The sequence below is a fragment of the Callospermophilus lateralis genome, chromosome 10, assembly GCF_048772815.1.
Source record: "Callospermophilus lateralis isolate mCalLat2 chromosome 10, mCalLat2.hap1, whole genome shotgun sequence".
NCBI lineage: Eukaryota > Metazoa > Chordata > Mammalia > Rodentia > Sciuridae > Callospermophilus > Callospermophilus lateralis.
In genome coordinates this window covers 103,626,770-103,650,485 of record NC_135314.1, presented here as the reverse complement: position 1 = coordinate 103,650,485, position 23,716 = coordinate 103,626,770, and the positions used below count along the sequence as shown (strand labels likewise).

General features: G+C 34.9%; 1 protein-coding gene across 2 annotated transcripts in view; it reads right to left on the bottom strand.

The window, feature by feature from the left end:
• Kpna4 (karyopherin subunit alpha 4) overlaps positions 1–23,716 on the bottom strand; it is a 66,989-nt gene that overhangs the window by 26,880 nt on the left and 16,393 nt on the right. For both annotated transcript variants that reach the window (XM_076867116.2, XM_076867117.2), the window contains exons 2-5: positions 3,087–3,131; positions 2,155–2,244; positions 2,023–2,052; positions 1,876–1,928 (exon numbers count right to left, since the gene is read on the bottom strand). In XM_076867116.2, the coding sequence (XP_076723231.1) occupies positions 1,876–1,928; positions 2,023–2,052; positions 2,155–2,244; positions 3,087–3,131 (218 nt within the window). The remainder of the gene's footprint in view (positions 1–1,875; positions 1,929–2,022; positions 2,053–2,154; positions 2,245–3,086; positions 3,132–23,716) is intronic.

The following is a 23,716-nucleotide window of genomic DNA, read 5'->3' as shown; positions in this document are numbered from 1 at the left end:
TACTTTCTATGTAGTTCTGCATTTCCAATTAGATTCTAAACTTAAGAGAAAAATTAGATCACATGGTGTTTTCCAAAACATAAGGCACAGTAATTAGCACAAGTAGAAATAAAAAAAAATTATAAAAATCGTAACACCAAATTTTTCTCATTCAAGGTTGTAGGAAATCAAAGGTAATGATTTTTTTAAAGAAATATTTTTTAAATATTTTTTTTAGTTGTAGTTGGACACAATACCTTTATTTTCTTTATGTATTTTTATGTGGTGCTGAGAATCAAACCCAATGCCTCGCATATGCTAGGCAAGCACTCTACCACAACCCCAACCCCAAAGGGTAAATATTTAATAAAAATATTTTACTGCTTCACCAAGGACAGAAATGGCTTTTATTCTTTTGATAATAAAGAACACAATTAGATGGGCACAGTGGCACACGACTGTAATCCCAGTGGCTCGGGAGGTGGAGGCAGGAGGATCTTGAATTCAAAGCCAGCCTCAGCAATTTAGTGAGGCACTAATAAGCAACTCAGTGAGACCCTGTCTCTAATAAAATATAAAACAGGGCTGGGGATGTGGCTCAGTGGTCAAGTGCCCCTCAGTTCAATCCCCAGTAAGCTCCCTCCCAAAAAAGAATACAGTATATACAACATAATATAAAACCACTTTGGTGCCCATCTTGATTTGTGTTAAGGTTCCAGCAGTTTTACCCATAGTTCCTTTTGCAACATCAATGTAAAGGTTACTAACATGATGAAAAAAGGCAAAAAAAAAAAAAAAAAAAAAAAGTCTTAAAATTAGTTTGTTTTTTATGCCTGAAATTGTCTCAGATCTTTAGGAATGCACAGACCATGCTTTGAGAACCTCTTAAGATGCACTGGGCTTTAATTTTCTTGCAGAGCTCATACACTCACAGAAACAGTTAACAAACAACACTAACAATTTCTTAATTATTAGCCTTTCTGAGATGTGAATAGTTTTGTAGTTTTTCTTCCTACATGCCTTAGTATTCTCTAAAAAGTTTTTAATGTAATTCTATATTTCCCTATTTGTTCTAAGTTATTTAAGGTGAATACACAAAAGTAGAAAGTAGAACAAAATACAAAAAGGATTCATGCATTGGATAAGATAATGGATGAACCTGTGAAATTTTTTTTCCAGTTTGAAATTCTATTAATTAATTCTATTAATTCTATTAATCAATTTATTGTGTGTCTCTTTCCCACTAATAATCATATCAGATGGTGGTGTTATTATATTCATAAATATACAAAGCAACTACCATTTGCATAATGGTACGACCTGACTTCCCCCAATTTATTTGTTCATACAGATGCCTTTGTAGTAATTTTTTTTCTTCTGGTTTTTCCCTTATATATGAGAGCACAGGATTCAGAACAAAATGTACAAAATAACTTGGTATTTCTGGCCTGGAAAGACACCAAGAGCATATGCAGCTATATATCTTGAAGTCTGTTACACACTGATATAGTATGCTTATAGGTATCAGAAAAATTAGCTGACTGTTAAGGGTCTGAATAAATATGACTTTTATAAAATAAAGCCTATAAATTAGTAACAGCTAAAGCTTTGTAAATAATGCTTTTCTATTATTCTAAGCAGTAATCCGTTAAATCAACTTTTCCCTAGAATTTCTATGTATTATGTACATGAAAGATTCACTGTATTTATTTAAGCTCATGAGGATTTAAAAATTGCCATCAATGTTAGTACTCTAAATCAGAGAACAATTTTGTGGAATAAATTTAGTTTTTCTATTACTGTTTACTGTTTGTCAAAGTTAAATTTGACTGTAACCCTAAACAGTACCCCTATGTAACACATAAAATTTAAATCTGTCTTCAAAACTTAACTTACCTAGCAGCTTGTACTGCACTTAATTGAATTCCTTGGTTATCACTTGAAGCATTCTATAAAAAAAAAATAAGATAATTTATGATGGAGAGACATAATAATTAATTGTTGAGTCCAGGAAATACAAAGGGGTGGGAAGAAGCTACTTACCTGAACAATAGCTTCTAGAGAGGTATTTTGCTGGGGAAAAAGTTAAAGAGAACAAATAAAGTTAAAAAGTCACCTTAGAAAGCTATATTTATGTGAAATCTTTCACAAGTTACCAGAATAATAGTAACTTACCACTCTATAATCACCATCTATATCAGAGTCTTCACAGATATCTTCATGTGGTACATTTCTTCTCTTTAAGAGATGTTCATCTCTTTTATTCTTTAAAAAATAAAAATAAAAAAAGAAAGTCAAACAAAGAATTTCTGTTAAAGAAAAAAAGCCAAACACTTCCAAAGGTTAGATTTGCAGGATTCCGCCTACAGAAACATGAAGTGTCTTTTAAAACTCAAATGCAAAAAAATTAAACAACAGTGTGAACCAAACACTTAACTGATACTAATTTAAGTCCCAAATCACAAATATGTATAGTTTTAAGCCAGAACCAAACATATATATTTTTACTTAAAAGTACTAAACCATTTTACACATCATCTGGGAGCTTCTTTTTATCACCTAAAAGCAAAGTCAAAGCAAAAACTGGACAATTCAAAATTAGACAAAATCAATAATGCTTTACAAAAATCAAGGGCCACTTGAATTTCACTAAAAATGTTTGAGGCAAATTTACAAATATATCCCCTCAACTACACAATCTACTTTTAATACTTGAAAATTTGATAAAATTTATAAGTAACAAGTTTTCTCAAGGCCTATCACCTATTAATTATGAGAATTATTTATATATCTCTATAACTTACACTTTACATAAATTAATAAAAATTACAAAAAATCTGGTAAGTTGTTATATCTAGTTTGCACAGTGGACAAGTTCTATCTTGCCAATTTCAATAGCTTTTCAAAACTAGTCAAAACTTCCTTTTGTAAAAGAAAAAGAAATGTTGAACATCTAAGATTGAAAAAAAAGCTTAACTATATTCAATTAAAAAAATTAGTACACAATAGGAAATATATTTGCATAAAAATATATACTTAACGACTTCTATATATTCTATATTGCTGTTAGAATTATGCCTGGAAGTTCCAATATTTATCAGACTCACCTTCCTTAATTCAACTACAACTTCATTTCGCTGTCTTCTCATAGTCTACAAAAAAATAAAATAAAAAAATTTAAAATCACCTCAAATTCCATTACCCAGAGAAAACCACTATTAACATTTTAATGCACAACCTAATCTTTTCTTCTAGTTAAATATGCAAATAGTCATATTACTCATCTCATTATCATACTATATAGGTGATTTTCCATCTTTAGTTCACATTTATATTTCCTTTAAAATTACTAGTATTATTATTATAATACTGGCTATATTATAATTTTAAAAACTGTTACATAAAATTTATTAAAAAAAAAAAAGATTGTCATTCTTTCTAATTTAACCATTCCATCACATCCAGTTACCACTCTTACTTTGTAACAAGTTTTTTTTTTTTTTTACAATTTTTTAAGTTAACTAATACATGGATACATATTCATTTCATTCTTTCTGATAACGCAAATGTTAAGATACATTAAGTGAAAATACCAAATCACAAAGTGATATTTACACGTCTAACAAATATCTCAAACTTATACCCCAAACTGAATTTTTTGAAACAGTCTCTACCACCTCAGCAAATAGCAAGTCCATCCTTCTTTCCACAGATCCTAATCCTTGGAGCCATCCTAAGATTGTTTTTCTTCTCATTGTATACATTTACTCATCCAAAATTGCACCACATATCACTACCTCCTCCTCCACTAATCTGGTCCAACTAACCATTACCCCTCACCAAGATTACTGCAAAAGTCATCTAACATGTATCCCTCCTTTTCTTACCCTCCATTTTTCTTCCTCCCCAATCTACTCTTATCATAGCAGCCATAGTAATCTTTACACAATCTTTTATGCGCTATGGACTCCTTTGGCAGCCTGGTGAAATCAACTGAACATCGTTCAGTGTTTTTAAGTACACAAAAAATTACATGGGATTACTAAGAAAACCAATTATATTGATATAGAGTTATTAAAATATATATTAAAGACAATTTGCTTCTTAATTAGTGCATTAAGTGGGATCTAGCAGTGGGTCTAAGAATTTATAATTTCAAAGTAATGATGACCTTAAATGCTACTTCAAGATATCTGCAACAATGCAATATGTACTGGCCATGACAAAGTCACAGGTAACTTCAGTACTACTCTGGTTTGTTAACTACATTATGTGAAAAAACCACTGTTTCAATCAGAAGTTTAGTGAAAATACTCCTAAATGCCCAGGCTATCCTGAATTCTACCCATAAATTCCATGGGGAAAAGGATCCAAGGACTCTTATCAAGAACTACTTGAGGGGCTGGGATTGTGGCTCAGAGGTAGAGCACTCGCCTCACATGCATGAGGCACTGGGTTCGATCCTCAGCACCACATAAAAATAAACATATTGTGTCCACCTATAACTAAAAAATAAATATTAAAAAAGAGAGAAATACTGGAAAGTCAGACAAATCCTGTCACTCTCCTTTTCAAAACCATTCAATGGCCCTCCACTTTAGAGTAAAAGCTCAATCTTTACAATGGCTGAAGTTGTTGAATCTTCGCATCTCATTCACTTTCCAATTACCACCACTTAGACTTTAGTTTCTACCATTCTCCATTCATTTTTCTGTACCCACACCAATTTTGCTATTACTCAAACACACTGAAAACTCTTGCCTCATGACTAATATACTTTGTAGCAATTCCTAAGAAAATGGAATTTTCTGCAAGGATTCAATGTCTTAAACATCCTATTTACTAGCTCTCTGCATTTGGGTTTCCTTGTCTATAAAATGGGAGCGGTAAAAATATCTACTTCATAGGCTTACTGTAAGGCTTAAATAAATAAATATTTGTTAAGTATACAGTTCCTGGCACACAGCAGTATATGTGTTAATTATTATACTATTACTTCCTCAGTCTGAAATGGTATTCCCCACTATTTGAGTACTGAGTCCCTCACCACTGTTTTGAGGTCTTCCCCTTTCTGATCATCCACAAACTTCCATCTGGGTACTCTCTCTCTCCCTTCTCTGTCTCATTTTTCTTCATACCACTTACTACCTTTTAATATAAAATTCTACTATATACTTTCATTTATACTGATACCTCTGCCACTATACTACATTTTAAGTTCTATATATATAAGGAATAACAAGAACAATTATTATCTTAAATGTTATGACTAATCTTACATGTACATAAATTTTTGCCTCAATTTTCTTTTCTTGGGGGGGGGTATACGGGATTAAACTCAGGGGCACTTGACCACTGAGTCATATCTCCAGCCATATTTTGTATTTTTTTAGAGACAGGGTCTCACTGAATTGCTTAGTGCCTCCTTTTGGTGAGGCTGGCTTTGAACTCACAATCCTCCTGCTTTAGCCTCCCGAGCCATTGGGATTTCAGGCGTGTGCCACTACACCTGGCTCAATTTTTGACCAGACCATTTTATTCTAACTTTGCTTAAGTGAAGTTCTGGAGATCTTCTGAGCTTTGGTACAGATATAGATTTTAAAAACAATGATTCAATTATAAAAATACTAATGAATGAATAATGAAACATGAATAAAAATAATTAGCTAAGCACTACTATAACAGTCCTTAACAGAATTCAAGATGGCAGATTATAGAAAGGCTGCATTTCCAGTTGCTCCATGGGTTGGTATTCAAACTGAAGAAGTACTGCTTCTCAACAAGGTGGGTAAAAAAGGGAATTCACTGAAATTCAAGATCAAACAGAGACTCTTAAGAGACCCAGAAACTTAGATATGTTAACTAAAGGACAAGAAAGAGCAAAATGAAGCCAAGCTGGTGGTGGCAGCGCCAGTGTCATCAGTTTGCTACACAGGGGAACACAGGTGAAGGATAACACAAACTAAGAAATACGATGAAGAAATGTGGCATGGGAAAATCTGTAGAACAGAGAAGCAGTTTCAATTTAGCTGAATGAGTTTCTCAGTGACCTGGTGTCTGAAAATTGCTTGGTGTTTCTCAATTGGCAAGCAGAGAACTGAGGTGGAAAGGACTTCTAGAGGAGGCAAAAGTTGCAGCTTGCTGCTATGGCAGCACAGGAGATCAGAGCAAACACTGCCATACTGTCCTGGCAAGTGACTGCTGTGTGGCCTAGAGTGTGCCTAGAAGAATGAGATTGAAACAGGCACAGAGAAGATTATACCTAGTGGGGAGACTCAAGTCAGAGATATGGAGGGGAATGTAATTCATTTTTCCTTTGAGTCTCGCACCTCATGTGACCAGCTGAATAGGGTAGGGAAACTAAACAGGTGGACATGATTATACTCAATGATTACACTCTGGGACTGAGTCAGGGAAGGCAACATTTGTGGATGGTGGATTACGAGAGATTTGTGGAGGGTTAACTTCCCCACCCCATGGAAAGAATTCTCGAGAGGCACCTGAGACCCAGACACTCTGTATAGATCTGTACCTGGTTGGCCAAGGGGTGTATGCTGATCTAATCTCTCCAGAACCAATACCATCTGACCAAGTCCCAAAGGTCTGATTAGAGTTAAAATCCAGCCAGAGAATTTCCCACTTAGAACTGTGCAGCAGCTCCCCGTTGGGAGTGCATCAATTTGGTCTATCCAAACAAAACGCCCATTGACAGCACTTTCCATTCACTCTACCATATACTCGTGAGAAGGGAAGCTGAGAGCTATTTCAACCAGCTTCAGTTGCAGAATTCTCCACCTGGCAACCTGGTGAGTAACAAAAAAAGAGGAAGGGTTTAACAACCCCCTAGTCCTTGCTCTAAGGAGTACTCAGCTTAAGAAGCAACAGAAAGCAGGGCTCTCTGGCACAGGAAGAGAACATACATACATTCCTGTTGAAAGTTTTGACTATATCTGTGGAGACAACTTTTTCATTTTTCATTAAGAGTTTTCTCCTCCCCACACCCTTTGGTGTTCCTACTGTACTGATTCTAGCATGGATATATATACACATATAGCTATGTGCATTTTTTCGTACTTTTAGCATTGTCTTATGTTCTTTATTTTTCTTTGTTTTGTCTTTTGAGGATTGGGGTTTTCTGTTTATTTTGGGTTTCTCATTTATTTCCTTCCTTTCTTCACCACCTAAATTTATTTTTTCTCCTACTACTTTAAAGCCATCACTTGCTACATTTCATCTGCTTTCTCTCTGTTCACATTTTGAACATTCCAAACTCTCTTCTACCTTCCTATCACGTCTTTTCTCTTAAAGAAGTGTATTTTTACCATCTTGAGGAACTATTTGATTTATATAATTTCTGCCTTCACCATTCATGTAGCTGAGGTTATTAGTACTTGTGGATGACATAGTTGACAACTGTTGTTTAATGCCAAATCCAGTTCATGACTATTTATTATTGTTGCTGCTGGCAACTGCTTACCATTCCATTCCTGTTTTTGTGGTAACTAGTATTATAGATGTTGCAGGAGGCATCAGGTATTTGTTCATTACTGTTGTATGTTTACCCCTTTTCTGTGAAGTGCTGGTAATCTACTGGAAAACTTCAAGTTCACGAGTAGAGATTTGCTACTGAGCTATATCCAAAACCCAGCAGAGACAGCATATCTTGCTCTACACACAAACCAACCATGCTCAGACTTCAATAATACTTTAATACGAAAAATACGGGAGATGAAAACCCCAAATTAATTACCAGGGCCCAAATAGGAACAGTAAGGAGATGGGGAATAAGCCCCCAAGTCTGATTTGTGGGTCCAGGTCTGACCCACTCCTATAGCAAAAACAGAATTAACACCAAGACTGTGGACACAACACCCTTGAGGAGTGTCAATCTAAGTTGCTCCCATACTCCTTTAGAATACAGAGTGTAAGTGAAGAAGAGCAATCAGAGAGGGTCTATCTCACGTCCCTGCTGCATAAACACAATCACCCCATCTTCAAGGACACCACTCTTGTGAGAACTCCAGAGAAAGTAGAATTCTCAAACTTTAACCCTATACACACTGTATCAAAATACACTAATCACCACCAAAGAACTATCAAAGAAACTACTACAAAATCCACTGGGAAATATATTGAAAAATACAGAACAATCTGACATTCCAGAACACTTTGCTAAGGGAAGGATGTGCCCTAAAAAGGTCCACACGATAGAAGTGAAAGAAAAATCCATTCCAATAGGTACACAAAACTCAATACTATGAATATGAAAAACAAAAACAAGGTAATAACACCTTCTAAGGTTCATAATTCACCAGCAACTGACTCCAAAAATATTAAAGTGGATAAAATATCAGAAAAAAAATTCAAAAGGATGATTATAAAAAATCAATAAATTTGAAGCAAACAGAAAAAAATAACTGAATTAATTAAGAAAGTACAGGATGTGAATCAGGAAATTTAATAAGAAGATAAAGATATTGAAAAAGAACCAAATAGAAATCTTGGAAATGAAAGGAACAACACACTAAAAAGTTCAGTTGAAAGTCTCGCCATTAGAACAGGCTATGCACAAGACAAAATATCAGACCTGGAAAACCAAGTGGCTATCCTTGAACATTCAGAGTATTAAAGAAAGTAAGTAACCATGACCAGAATATAAAAGAACTCTAGACAAACATTAAGAGACCAAATTTAAGAATCACTGGAATTGAAGAGGGTTGTAAGAAGCAGGCAAAAGGCATAGATAATCTCTTCAGCTAAAATACAGAAAACTTTCCAAACCTTGGAAATGAAATTGATATCCAGATATAGGAATCATTCAGAACCTCAAACAGACAAGATCAAAAAAGAATTTCTCTACAACACATTATAATTAAAGTGCATAACAAACAAGGATAAGTTTTTTTGTTTTGTTTTACAGTGCTGAGGATTAAATCCAGGGCTTTGTACACGTTAGGCAAGTGCTTTTCCACTATGCTATATCCACAGCCCCCAAGATAGAATTTTAGAAGCTTCAAGGGCCAAATATCAGGTCACATAAAGAGGCAAGTCATTAGAACTACTCTTCTATTGTCATGCATAACTAATTAGAACAAAAAAAAGTAATATTAAAAAAAAACTATTCTTGATTTCTAAGTACAAACTCTAAAATCCAGGAGGGATTGGAATGAAGCATTCCCAAGTCCTGAAAGATAGTAACTGTCAAACAAGATGGCTATATCCAGCAAAGCTATCCTTTAGAATTGAGGAGGAAATAAAAACCTTCCAACAGAAGCAGAAACTAAAAGAATTACTATAAACAACTATATAAGTACTACCGAAAATACCTAAAGAAATACTATATAAGAGAAATCAACAAATCCCAGAGCTTGCAAATGGACAAATCTCATTTGAAGAGTGCCTAAGCAAATAAGTTGCAGGACCAACTAAATTAGGCCAGCCAACTAAATTAAAAACAAGACCAAACTATATGTTGTTTGCAAGAGACTCATAGAAAAGATATCCACTGGCTGAAAGTGAGACGATGGAAATTGACATACCATGCAAATGAAGCCAAACAAGCAAATGAGTAGTTACTCTCATATCTGACAAAACATACTTCAAGCCAAAATTAATCAGAAGAGACCAGAAAAGGTCACTTCATAATGGTAAAGGGAAAATCCAACAAGACATGATAGTAAATAATTATGCCCCAAATACCAGTGACCTAATAACATAAAATTGAGACTCCTTGACTTGAAGACTCAGACTCCAGGACAATAATACTAGGTAATTTCAACATACCTCTCTCACTGATAGGTCATCCAGACATCATCTCAGTAAGACTTTAGACCAAAACATTGTAAGTCAAATGGGCTTAACAAATATAAAACATTTCATCTAACAACAAATTTCACTTTCTTCTCAACTGCTCATGAAAACTTCTCCAAAAAAGACTGTATTTTAGGGTATAAAGTAACTCTTAGCAAATACAGAAAAGTTTATATATATTCCTTGCATCTTATCTTCTGATCATAATGGATTAAAGTTACTAATCAACATGCAAAAAAAAAAAAACCCACAGAAACTATGTGTACATACTGAGATTAAGCAACACACTTTTAAATGATGAATGGATGACAGTAGAAATCAGAAGAGAAAGTAAAAACATTCTTTAAAGCCAACAAGAACAGTGATACAACATACCAGAACCTCTGGAACATTATGAAGGTGGTTCTAAGAGGAAAGCATATAGCTATGAGTGCCTACATAAGAAAAATCAGAAAGATCCCAAATAAATAACCTCATGATGTATTTCAAGACATTTAGAAAACAAGAACAAATTCTAAAACCAGTAGAGAAATAATTAAGATCAAAGCCAAATTAATGAAACAGAGAATTAAAAAATAAAAAGAAAATCAATGAAACAGTTGGTTCTTTGAAAAGATAAACAAGAATGAGAAACCCTCATCCAAACTAACCAAAAGTCTTCCAAAAAAGAAAAGTCCAGGAACAGATATATTCTCAGCTGAACTCTATCAGACCTTTAAAGAACTTATTACAAAGCTCCTCAAATTATTCCATGAAATAGAAAGGGGTGGAACACTTCCAAATTCATTCTATGAAGCCAGTATCACACTCATACCAAAACCAAAGGACACATCAAGGAAAAAAACCACAGACCAATATCCCTGATGAACTTGGATGCAAGAATACTCTATATTAGCAAGTCATATTTATAACATATTAAAAAGATTGTACAACATGACTAAGTTGATTTCATTCCAGGATTATAAGAATGGCTAAACATATCAAATCAATAAAGTAATTCATCACATAAATAGAATCGAGAACAAAAATCACATGATCATCTCAACAGATTGAGAGAAGGCCTTCAACAAAATTCACCCATTTTAGTCAGTCAGCTTTTTCGCTGCTGTGAACAAAAGACCAACAAAAACAATTAGAGGAGAAAAAAGTTTGTTTTGGGGCTCCTGGTTTCAGATGTCTCAGTCCATTAATGACCAATTTAATTCCTCAGGGACCAAGATGAGGCAGAACATCATGAAGAAGTGTGTGGTAGAGGAAAGCAGCTGGGGACATGACACCAGAAAGCAGGGAGAGTTCCTCACAAGAGACAAAATACATATCCCAAAGGCGTATTCCCAATGACCCACCTCCTCCAGCCACACTGTAATCTGCCTACAGTTACTACTCAGTTAATCCCTATCAGGAGACTAATTAGATTAAAGCTCTTATAACCCAATCAATTTACCTCTCAACTTTCTTGCACTGTCTCACACATGAGCTTTTGGGGGATAACTAATACCAAAACCATAACATTCTGCCCCTGGCCTCCAAAAGCTCATGCCCACTTCACAATGAAAAATACATTTAGTCCATTTCCAAAAGTCCCCATAATTTTAATAATTGTTCAAACACTGCCCAAAAGTATAAGTCCAAAGTCTCCTTGAGACTCAAGGCAAACTCAGTGTAAGCTCCTGTAAAAATCAAACACAAGTTACATGTATCTAACATATAAAGATAAATATTTCCAGGGCTGGGGTTATGGCTCAGCAGTAGAGTGCTCACTTCACATGTACAAAGCCTTGGGTTTGATCCTCAGCACCACATAAAAACAAACAAACAAATAAATTATTGTGTACAACTACAAAATAAATTATTGTATACAACTACAAAAAAAATATTTAAAAAAAGATAAATATTTCCACTCCATAAGGGAGCAAAAAGGGCATAAAAAGAAGGGATGGGGGGCTGGGATTGTGGCTCAGCGGCAGAGCGCTCGCCTAGCACATGCAGGGCCCTGGGTTCAATCCTCAGCACCACATAAAAATACATAAGTAAAATAAAGTTATTGTGTCCAATTACAATTAAAATAAATAAATAAATATTTAAAAAAAAAATAAGGGATAGGACCAAAGCAGGACTGAAATCCAGCTGGGCAAACAAGTGCTGTAGCTCCATTTCCAGCATTTGAAGCACTTGGCATTATGACACTCTCTTCCAAAACTCTGCCCCTATGACTTTGCTAGTTTCAGTCCATGTGGCCTCTTTGTTGGTTAGTCTCTGCTTAATTCCTGAAACTTTTCTTCAGCAGATGTTCCATGGTACTGGCCTTTCTTAAAATTGGGGGTTTCCACTGCAGCATAGGGTTCCTCCTCACATCACCACATATTGCTCTATTAAGGGCAGCTTGCAGGGACTCCAACCCTGCTGCACTTTGCTTGGTCTCCCAGGTCTTCCTTTGAAATCTCGGTGTAAGCCTCAATGACCCCTGAACTCTGGCATCATTCATTCCTACAGAACCAGCACCACATGATTTACACCAAAGTCTGTCACCACCTTGAGTAGTAGGCCAAGAATTTCATGGCTACAGCAGGTTCATTGCCGGGGCAGCAGAGCACAGTGAAACAACTTCCTAGGCCCTCTTAAGCAGAGTGCCCCACTAATCTCTTCTCAAAAAATTTTACTTGTCCGCCCTTAAGTCTGAAATGCCCCCAAGTCATCTTTCCTATAGTCTCTTGAGCAAAGTCTCTCATTCCATAGCTCCAGTTTTACTCACATTTTCTGGTCAAACTCCAAGTTTTTCAAATCTTTTTTTTTTAATATTTATTTTTTAGTTGTAGTTGGACACAATATTTTTATTCACATGTGGTGCTGAGAATCGAACCCAGGGCCTTGCACGTGCTTGGCGAGTGCTCTACCACTGAGCCACAACCCCAGCCCCCAATTTTTCAACTCTTTCTGCTTTGCTTTCTACTCTTGATCTTCACAATAAACTTGGCTAAAAGCCACTAGCAATATCCATGCCATTGCCTGAATGCTATGCTGCCTAGACATATTTCCTACATTGAGATTTCATCTCACTGCAATTAGAATGGCAGCCATCAAGAATACAAATATTAAAAATGCTTAGAGAGGATGTGGAGAAAAGCGGAACACTCAACATGGTTGGTGAGATTAGTACAACCACTATGGAAATCAGCATGGAGGTTTCTGAAAAAAAATCGAGGAATGCCACTACCATATGACCCAGCTATATAACACTCGTTGGTATATACCCTCAAGAATTAAAGTCAGCATACTATATTGTCATACCTATATTTATAGCTGCACAATTCATAATATCCAAGTTATGGAACAAGTATAGCTGTCTGTTAACAAACAAATGGATAAAGAAAATGTGTATAATGTTGTCATAAAGAAGAATGGAATTATGTCAACTGAAGAAAACTAGATTAAACTTGAGAGCATTATGTTAAGTGAAATAAGCTAAATTCAGTATATTTTCTCTCATTTGTGGAAGTTAAAGAGAAGAAAAAGGAAAAGAAATGCATTAGGGGAATCTCATGAAAATCTAAGGGATACTAGTTAAGATAAGGAAAGGCATTGGGGAGAGGAAGGAAGGAAAAGGGGATATATGGAGAGTGATATTGACCAAATTAAATTGTTATATCATCTGCATGTATGAATATGTAACAATGAACCCCATTATCTATAAATGTAATTCATCAATAAAAGAACGGAAAAAGAGTTTTAACATCCACTATCTTAATCATTATAACCTTAAGAGTTAAGAAGAAACCTTATTTTTTTTTCAAACAAATAAGCAAACTGAGGTTTAGAGAAATTAAAGTACTTGTCCAATGACTGCCAGGATTAGAACCCAAAGCCAACAAAGCCATCCATTAAGCCACAGTCTCCCATACATATGAAAGACAGAATAAGCCAATTTGAGAACACAAGTTGTGCATCACTAATCTGAAAATCTGAAATGTTGCAAATATCAGAATTTTTTTTTTTTTTTTGGGTACTGAGGATTGAACCCAAGGGTGCTTAACCACTGAGTGACACCCCTGTCATTTTGTAAAAAAATATTTTGTTTTTAGTTGTAGTTCGATAGTTCGACACAATACTTTTTTATGTGGTACTAAGGATCGAAACCAACAACCTGTATGTGCTAGGCGAAAGCTCTACTGCTGAGTCACAACTCCAGCCCACCCCTACCATTTTTTTGAAAAATTATTTTTATTTTGAGAGAGAGTCTCACCAAGTTGCTGAGGGTGACTTTGAATTTGGGATCCTCCTGCCTCAGCCTCGTGAGTTGCTGGGATTACAGGCGTGCTCAGGAAAAAAAGCTGAACATTTCTGAGTGTTAACATATGCCCAAAGTGAAAAATTTCACACCATAAAACTGTTTCATACTAAAATTATTAAAAGTAGTACATAAAATTACCTTCAGAGTATGTGTATAAGATGTATATGAAATATACATGAATTTTGTGTTCAGCCTTGGGTCGCATCCTCAGGATATCTCATTAAGTATACGCAAATAGTGGAAAATCTGAAAACACTTTTGGTCCCAAATACTTTGGCTGAGACAGGAGGATCGTGAGTTCAAAGCGAGCCTCAGCAGATTAGTGAGGCCCTAACCAACTTAGAGACATTACCTCTTCAGATAAGGAATACTCAATTTGTATTTCCAGGACAAAGGGACTTTGCATATAACAGAAAAGCAGTAAACTCTAATATTAATTTTTTAAAAAACTATGTCCTACATCTCACACAAAAGATGTATTACTTAAAAAAACTGCTTTCAATAAAGTTAGTAAAGCAGACTTCTAAGGTCCAGAGTTATTTCTAATTTCTAAAAAGTTTTAAACTGGGATTGTGGCTCAAGCCAGCCTCAGCAGATTAGTGAGGTCCTAAGCAACTTAGGGTTCAATCCTCAGCACCACATAAAAACAAATAAAGATACTGTGTCCAACTACAACTAAAGAAAAAAAAATTTTTTATGTTTTTATGGGGCTGGGGTTGTGGCTCAGTGGTAGAGTGCTTGCTTAGCATGTGTGAGGCAATTAGTTTGAGCCTCGGCACCATATAAAAATAAAAGGTTTAAAACAATTAAACCTTAAAAAAAAAGAAGTTTTTATTAGTAACCCCTCCATCTAATATAGCAGGATTGGGGTATAATGAGCTCTAACTTCTTTTCATTAAAGCAAACTATTAAATAAGTCCTTCCATTATAGTACATTTTATTAAATTTAGAGATTGATAATTTAGAACTATTAAAGAATTTATAAATCAACTTAACATTAGCAAGAACATAAGATTAAGGCTATTACAACTCATAGAAACTCTTTGCAAAGTAAGAGTGCTAACAATCTTTGCTATAGGGCAAGAAAAGATTATAAACAAACTGATAGAAAATATCCTATGCACTTGGCCTGGCAAAATTACCCACGCTTTTCACTCCAAAAATCCAATCCCTTAGAAGTGGTATTAGAAATTCAGACACTCAAAGTCACAACCCATTATAAAATCAAGGACTTTCATTTCTGAGGGCCTGCGTAAGAGTACGTAAGGTTTCTTTTTCTAAGCTTCCCCTTATCTTAGATATGTTTTGCATATTCCATGAAAATCAGTTTATGTATTCACGATTTACATTGATCCAGTAAGCAGTGCTGTCAATTAGAACCCCCCCAAACTACCAAACTGGTCAAAAGCTTATTCATTAGCTGAAGAGCTATGCAAAGGACAAAGTCTATAAAGGGAGAAGGAGAAAAAGATAGGAAGCAGAGGATGGTAAGACGGGAAGTTGGGAGGTTGAGAGGTCTACAGTTTAGGCAGTATAGTTTCTATAAGAATCATAAAAAAAGTCAGTTCAAAATCGCAATGTAAAGCTACTTTGTGACTCTGGTATAGTTGCTCAGTGTTTTCCTATTTTACACTTTTCTCACCTTAAATTGTAATGTAATACCAAAAGGATATAGAAATCATTGAGCTTTCAATAGTTAGTTTTGGTAGTAGAGATAATTATTGAACAAGAAACATGTCTGTGTGTGTGTGTGTGTGAAAGTCAACAAATGGAGCTGGGCATGGTGGTGCATGCTTAAGCAGCTCAGGAGGCTGAGACAGGAGGATCATGAGTTCAAAGTGAGCCTCAGCAGATTAGTGAGGCCCTAACCAACTTAGAGACACTGTCTCTAAATAAAATATAAAAATGGGCTGGGGATATGGCTCAGGTGTGCCCGTGGATTCAATACGTGATACCAAAAACAAACAACACCAACAAAAAAACTCAACAAATGGAAAAAAATATTAGGAAACATTACTGAGGAAGGGCTGGGGATGTACTTCAGTGGTAAAAAGTGCTTGCTTACTATGTGTGAAGCGCTGGTTTGCTGGATTCCCAGAAAAGACAGACAGACTAAGAAACAATAGGAGATGAAGTGAAATACAATTAAATAAAGTCAATACAAATCAAGCTTTAACATGATTGCTGAAGGAATCTAATTTCTCTGCTGATGTGGTATATTCCCAGATGAGAAAAATATTTTTTTTCCAGTTTATAAAACAATGTTAAAAGGAAGTTTAAAAATCAAGAGAGACTAAGGAACATTTACTTCCCTTCTATTTTATAAGAACATAATACATTTAAATTCATGTTTTTCTTATGGAAACATTTAAACAAAGAGCATTACAGGATTCTGCTGCTAGGAAGAACAGAAATCATTTAAACTACTTAATTTTATTTATAGAGAAAGAAACTAAGTCCCAGTGACTACCACAAGAATACCAAGGTTCAGATATTCTGGACCCAGTCCAAGTGTTCTTTCTACCACACCACATATTATTTTTTCATTGAAGGTGTCTACATGTTGCATACCTCTTCAAATAAACTACTTTTCTGTTCCCCCTTGGTGTTCAATAATATTCATATTTTGCTGGGTGTGGGTGGCACACACCTGTAATCCCAGCAACTCAGGAGGTTGAGGCAACAGGATCACTAGTTCAAAGCCAGCTTCAGCAGAATAGTGAGGCACTTAGCAACTCAGCAAGACCCTGTCTCTAAATAAAATATAAAAAAAGGGCTGGGGATGTGGCTAAGTAGTTAATCACCGCTGGGTTCAATCCCTGGTACCCCCCGGCCACCACCACAATTAACCAATTAATTTTTCTTTGTGAGTTCAGAGTCAAAGTTTTCAAATTTAACAGGAAAATCTTCATAAAAAAAGATTTTTTTTAAAGGAACGTTTATTGCTTTGTTAGCAAAAGAGAAACAAAGGGGAATCCTTGTCCCAGAGGCTGTGATTCTGCCCATCAGCAGAATCACAGCTGATTCTGTGATTATTTTTACTTGTAGATGAACATAATATCTTTATTTTGTTTGTTTATTTATTTGTTGTTTTTTTTTTAAATGTGGTGCTGGGGATTAAACCCAATGCCTCATGCGTGCTAGGCAAGTGCTCTCCCACTGAGCCACAACCCCAGCCTATAAAAAGGAAAATTAATGAATTATTTTGCTAAAGCAGTATAATGGAATTGCCATTACTAAGATAGGGCAGACTGATTAGCAGGTTTGGTGAGTAATACCACTTTCCAACATGCTAAGTTCAAGATGCTTATTATAATATATCAAAATGGAATGGTAAGGAGTCAAATGAGCCTGCAGTTCAAGAAAGGCTGGGTCTAAAATTATCAATTCAGAAAGCTATCAATTTAGAAATAATATTTAATAGAATGAGCACAACCCTAGGCATCACAAAATAAGAAACAATGAACCATCATTGACATTGAAAATCATCAGGAATCTATGGAAATCTGGAACTAAGTAAAAAAGTTACTTTCCAAGGGAATATAATTAATTATATCAAGTGCTAGTGATGAACCATATGTCAACTGAGGACCACTGAATTACTAAATATATATACATAAAGTAATTTGACACAGTTAATTATCATCATAGAATCAGATTCTAATACTCCCTTTCCCACATCCAATATAAATCCTGATCTGTTTCTATTATTATTTATTCCCCTATCTGGGCATTTCAACAAGCTTAACCATATTACTCAAGATCTAATGCTTCTAACCTACATCTCACTTACTTGCTACAGTATTTCACCTGAGTAAGTTACAGAACTAAAACTAAGTGCTGGTATAAACAAAACATTAAAATTTCTCTAAAACAAAACCAAACCCACAGTTCCATTTCAGATGAAGTCATGGCATTATTAGGACAATCCTTTGACTAAATTTGTGTAAACTGTCCTTTAGCTAATGTAGCCAGTGCATAGATTACATTTTAATATAAACATTCTCAAGGTAACTACGTCTCTAAGATGGACTTAAATTTCAACCATGAAATATGTCAAATATACAAAAAGGAAAAATTCACGACACTGGTGTTTTTTTGTGGTTTTTTTTTTTTAAATGTGTGTATTGCCAGGGATCAAACCTAGGGCTTTACCCATGCTGGCAACCACTTACCCACTGAGATCCAAATGCAGCCCAACACTCATGCTTTAATACATGTCACTATTATTTGTTATTTTTAAGAGAAATTTACATTTTAAAGTGTTATAAGGACTGCTAAAATCTCACTTCACTGACAACCCTGTTCATGCCTTTTTTCCTCCCCGGAAACAACTGAATTTGATTAATTTTCATGGTTGTTTTAGCTGTATATCACCATGTCTACAATAGTTTTATAATTTCAATTTTTTACAAGTATGGTATCATACCATACATACTCTTTAAAAAATTTTCAGGGAAGTTCTGGGTTCAGAGGAAAGCTAGAGTGGAAGGTATAGATTATTTACATATATTCTCCACACCCACTCCCAAAGCCTCCTATCAACTTTGTTACTAGAACGATATATTTGTTACAATTGATGAACCTACATTTACATATCATTACCACCCAAAGTAACAGCATACATTAAGAAATCACTTCTGGTATACATTCTCTGTTTTTTAAAATATTTTTTTAGTTGTTGATGGACCTTTATTTTATTCATTTATTTATATGTGGTGCTGAGAATTGAACCCAGTGCCTCACACATGCCAGGCAAGCGCTCTACCACTGAGCTGCAACCCCAGGCCATTCTGTTGTTTTTTATATATGTGTAATGATACAACTACTATTATAGTGTCAAGAGTACTTTCACTGTCCTAAGAATCCCATGTGTTCTGCCCCAGTGCAGACCCTTCATAACCAATGACTGTAAATTTTAACGGTCTCCACAGTTTTTCCTTTTCCAGATCATCATATAGCTGGAATTGTGTAGCATGTAGCCTTTTTGGATTGACTTCTTTTATTTAGTGACATACAGTGAAGGTTCCTCCATGTCTTTAACATGGCTCAGTAGCTCATTTCTTCCTAATGCTGGATAATATTACATTGTCTGGATGTATCATACTTTACTTATCCATTCTCCTACTGAAGGACACATCTTGGGAGCTTCCAAGTTTTGTTGATTTTAAACAAAGTTATCATGTGAAAACATAAGTTTTCAACTTGTCTGGGTTACTACCAAGGTGTACAACTGCTGGATTATATGGTAAGAGTACACTCAGTTTTGTAAGAAAACTACCACAGTGTCTTCTCAAGTGGGCCCTTTTCATTTTGTCTAAGATACCAGCAATGATTGAGAATTCCTAATTTTCACCAGCATTTGAAGTTATCAGGGTTTTGTTAACTGTAAAATAAAACGTAACATAAAATGTATTATCTTTCCATTTTAAAAAATTGTAGTAAAAAACATAAAACATAAAACTTTACTATCTTAATAATTTTCAAGTATATAGTTCAGTAGTATTAAGTTCACATTATTGTGCATCCAATCTCCAAAACACTTTTCATTTGGAAAAACTGAAACCATATACCTAAGCAACTACTCCCTACTTCTCCATTTCCCCAACCCCTGGCAACCATGATTCTATTCTTTGTTTCTATGCATTTGGCTATTCTAAATATCTAAGGGGAATCATAATATTATCTTTTTAAAAATTACATAACGACACACACACAGAGTTGTATCCATTTACCCTTTAAAGGACACTTGGATTGCTTCCATCTTTTGAATGTTGTGAATAATGCTGTTGTTATAAACACAGGGTACAAATATCTCTGAGTTCCTGCTTTCAATTCATTTGGGTAGATACCTGGAAGTGAAATTGCTGGAACATATAATCCTATTTTTAGTTTCTTTTGGAAGTATAAACACAGGGCCTTGCCCATGCTAAGCAAGTGCTTTACCACTGAACTACACTTCCAACCCTTCTTAAAATTCAGAGACAGGTTCCTGCTAACTGACCCAGGCTGGCTTCAAACTTGCAATCCTCCTTCCTCAGCATCCCAAATATCTGGGATTACCTATATGTGCAACCACACCCAGTTCTGCTTGTAATTTTCTGAGTGACTGTTTTCTATAGTAGATACACCATTTACTTTAGCACTTATAATGTACAAACGTTTCCAATATCTTTTTTTTTTTTTTAAGTTGTAAGTGGACACAATGCTTTTATTTTTATTTATTTATTTATTTTTACGTGGTGCTGAGGATCATACTCAGTGTCTCACCTGCACTGGGTGAGCACTCTACCACTAAGCACAACCCCAGGTTCAATTTCTCTATCTTCACCAACACCATTTTCTGTTCTTTTTTTTTTTTTTTTTTTAAACAGTGGTTTTCTAATGGGCCAGAGGTCATACCTCACTGAATCTCCCAAATGATGTCAAACATCTTTTTCATGTGCTTATTGGTTATTTGTATATCTTCTTTGAAGAAATATCTACAAATCCTTTGCCTATTTTAAAATAAAGCTGTTTGAGTTTTACTGTTATTGCGTTTAAGCAGTTCTTTACATATTTTGGATAATAACCCCTGATCAGATAGATATATCATTTGCCTATGTTTTCTCCCATACCACAGGACGCCTTTTCATTCTCTTGATTGTTTGCCTTTTATTTTGATGTAGTACCACTTGTCTATTCCTATTTTAAGAGCTTTTTGTTTCTGAGATGTGGCCTATGTTGCCCAGACTGTTTTATTATTTGTAGGTGCCAAATGATCCTCCCACCCTAGCCTTCTAAGCAACAGACTATAAGCACATACCATTGTATCCAGCTAATAGTTTTGTTTTGCTATAAAATGTTGGCTTTTTCAGAGTCCCATGAATTAGATGAGGGCCTGGTAAGAGAACTCGGCAAACTCCCTGGCCTTCTACCCGGTGAGCAAACAATGAGAATAAAATCATCCATGATTTAGGAAGAGGGCCTTCACCAGAAACTCAACCTGTGCCTTTATTTTGGACTTTCCAGCCTCCAGATCTGTGAGAAATACATTTCTGTTATATATAAGAACCCTGCTAAGGGGAAAAAAATGTTTGTTATGGCATATCCAAGAAATCGTTGCCAAGACCAATGAAAACTCTCCCTATGTTTTCTAGTTTCAGATCTTACATCTAAGAGTAAATTTCTGTATCTGATGTAAGGGTCCAAGTTTATTCTTTTGCATTCAAATTTTCTTCATAACCTTTGTTGAAAAGACGAACGTATAGTCCAAAGTGTACTTTTCCACAATATGTAGTCTTACATCTTGGTCAAAGATCATCTATGTGAAAGGTTTATTTCTAGGTTCTCTATTCTGTTTCACAGGTTTATACGTATGTCTTTGTGTAAATACCATACTATTTTGATTACTGTAGCTTTGTAATATTTTGTAGTTCAGATGTATGACACCTCTAGCTTTGTTCTTATTTCTCAAGGCTGTTTTGCCTATGTGGAGTCCTTTGTGGTACTTTATGAATTTTAGGATCACATTTCTATTTCCGTTAAAAAAGAGTAAATGTCAGTATGCTTCAAAAGGAATAGTACTGAATCTGTAGGTTGCTTTGGGAAATATGAGCATTTTAATAATATTAAGTCTTCCAATAAATGAGCACTGTCATTTTTTCTTTCTTTCTGCAATGTTTTAGTTTTCAGTGTATAAATCGTTTTTACCTTTTTGGTTAAGTTTATTCCTAAATATTTTATTCTTTTTGATGCTACTATAAAGGTGATTGTTTTAAATTTTCTTTTTAGATTGAATTTTATTAGCAACAAAAATACAACTTCCATTTTTACTGATGCATTATTAATTACACAAAATTGCATTCATATACCATATTTGCACACATAACAATCTGATTAATCTCATTTTCCTCTACCATCCCTTTCATTTCCTCCTTCCTCCCCTACAACTAGCTTTTGTATGCTGTTTTGTGTACTGAAACTTTGCTGATTTTTTATTAATACTAATAGGTTTTATTGTGTGTATGGAATCTTTAGGATTTTCTAATATCATGTCACCTGTGAACAAAGGTAAATTTTATTTCTATTTTTTTCTCGTTTAATTCTCTAGCTAGGACTTCCAATACTATGTTGATAAAAATAGTGAGAGTGGGCTGGGGATGTGGCTCAAGCGGTAGCGTGCAGCCCGGGTTCGATCCTCAGCACCACATACAAACAAAGATGTTGTGTCTGCCGTAAAACTAAATAAATAAATAAATAAATATTTAAAAAAAGAAGTAGTGAGAGTGGGCATTCTTCCCTTGTTTCTGATCAAGGAAGCTATCAGCAGGGCATGGTGATGCAACCTTGATCTCAAGTAGCAACTTAGCTAGGCCCTAAGCAACTGAGCAAGACCCTGTCTCAAAATAAAAAAATAAAAGGGCTGAAGATATTACTCAGTTGTTAAGCACTCTGGGTTCAATTCCCAGTACCAAAAAAAAAAAGCTGTCAGTTTTCCATCACTGAATTATGATGGCCTATTTTTCACATATGTCCTTTATTATGTTGAGGAAATTCTTTTACCAATTTGTTGAATGTTTTTATCATGAAAGGGTTCTGAATTGCCTAAAGCTCTTTTTACATCAAGGGATATCATCATGTACATCTTGTCTTTCATTCTGTGTGTACTACATTGATTTTCATCTGTTAAATAATCCTTGAACACTAGAGATAAATCCTACTTGGTCAGAGTGGATGATCCTTCTAAAGGGCTGTGCAAGGCAGTGTGTTAGTGTTTTCTTGAGGAGTTCTATATGTATATTCATCATGGATAGTGGTCTGTGATTTTCTTATAGTGTCTTTTTCTGGCTTTGGTGGTCTCATAATATAACTTTGGAATAGTCTCTTCTCTTCAAATTTTTGGAAGTTTGAGTAAGACTGGTATCAGTTTTTCAAGAATTCTCAAATATTTGATAGAATTTACCAGTGATACTATCTAGTCCTAAGTTGTCTTCATTGGGAGATTTTTAAACTACTGACACATTCTTCCTACTAGTTAAAAATCTATTCAATTTTTTTAAAAAAAATTTTTAGTTGTAGATGAACACAATATCTTTGTTTTAGTTATTTTTTTATGTGGTGCTGAGGATTGAACCCAGTGCCTCATGCATGTGAGGCAAGCGCTCAACCACTGAGCTATAACCTCAGCCAATTTTTATTTCTTTATGATCTAGGGGATGGGGATATGGCTTAGTTGGTAGAGTGCTTGCCTCGCATGCACAAGGCCCTGGGTTCAATCTCCAGTAACTAACACACACACACACACACACACACACACACACACACACGAAGATTCTTCAACATGATTTAATCTAAACAAATTGTGTATTTTAGGAATTTATCCACTTCATCTAATTTATCTACTTTGTCGGCATACAAACCATACATATCCTATTAAAATACACTTTCTTTCTTAAAATACAAAAACAAAACCTGACAAGTAAAATCACTATTTACATGAAAAAATACCAAAATATGAATACATAAAATAATTACTCTAAGAATTCAATAAAGGAGTGATCAATATGAATTGTTATGATCAGTACAAATTTAACCAAGGCCCAGAGCCTTAACTTCAACCAGAAAGCATAAATAAGTAATGGAAAGGAAAAGGGAAAA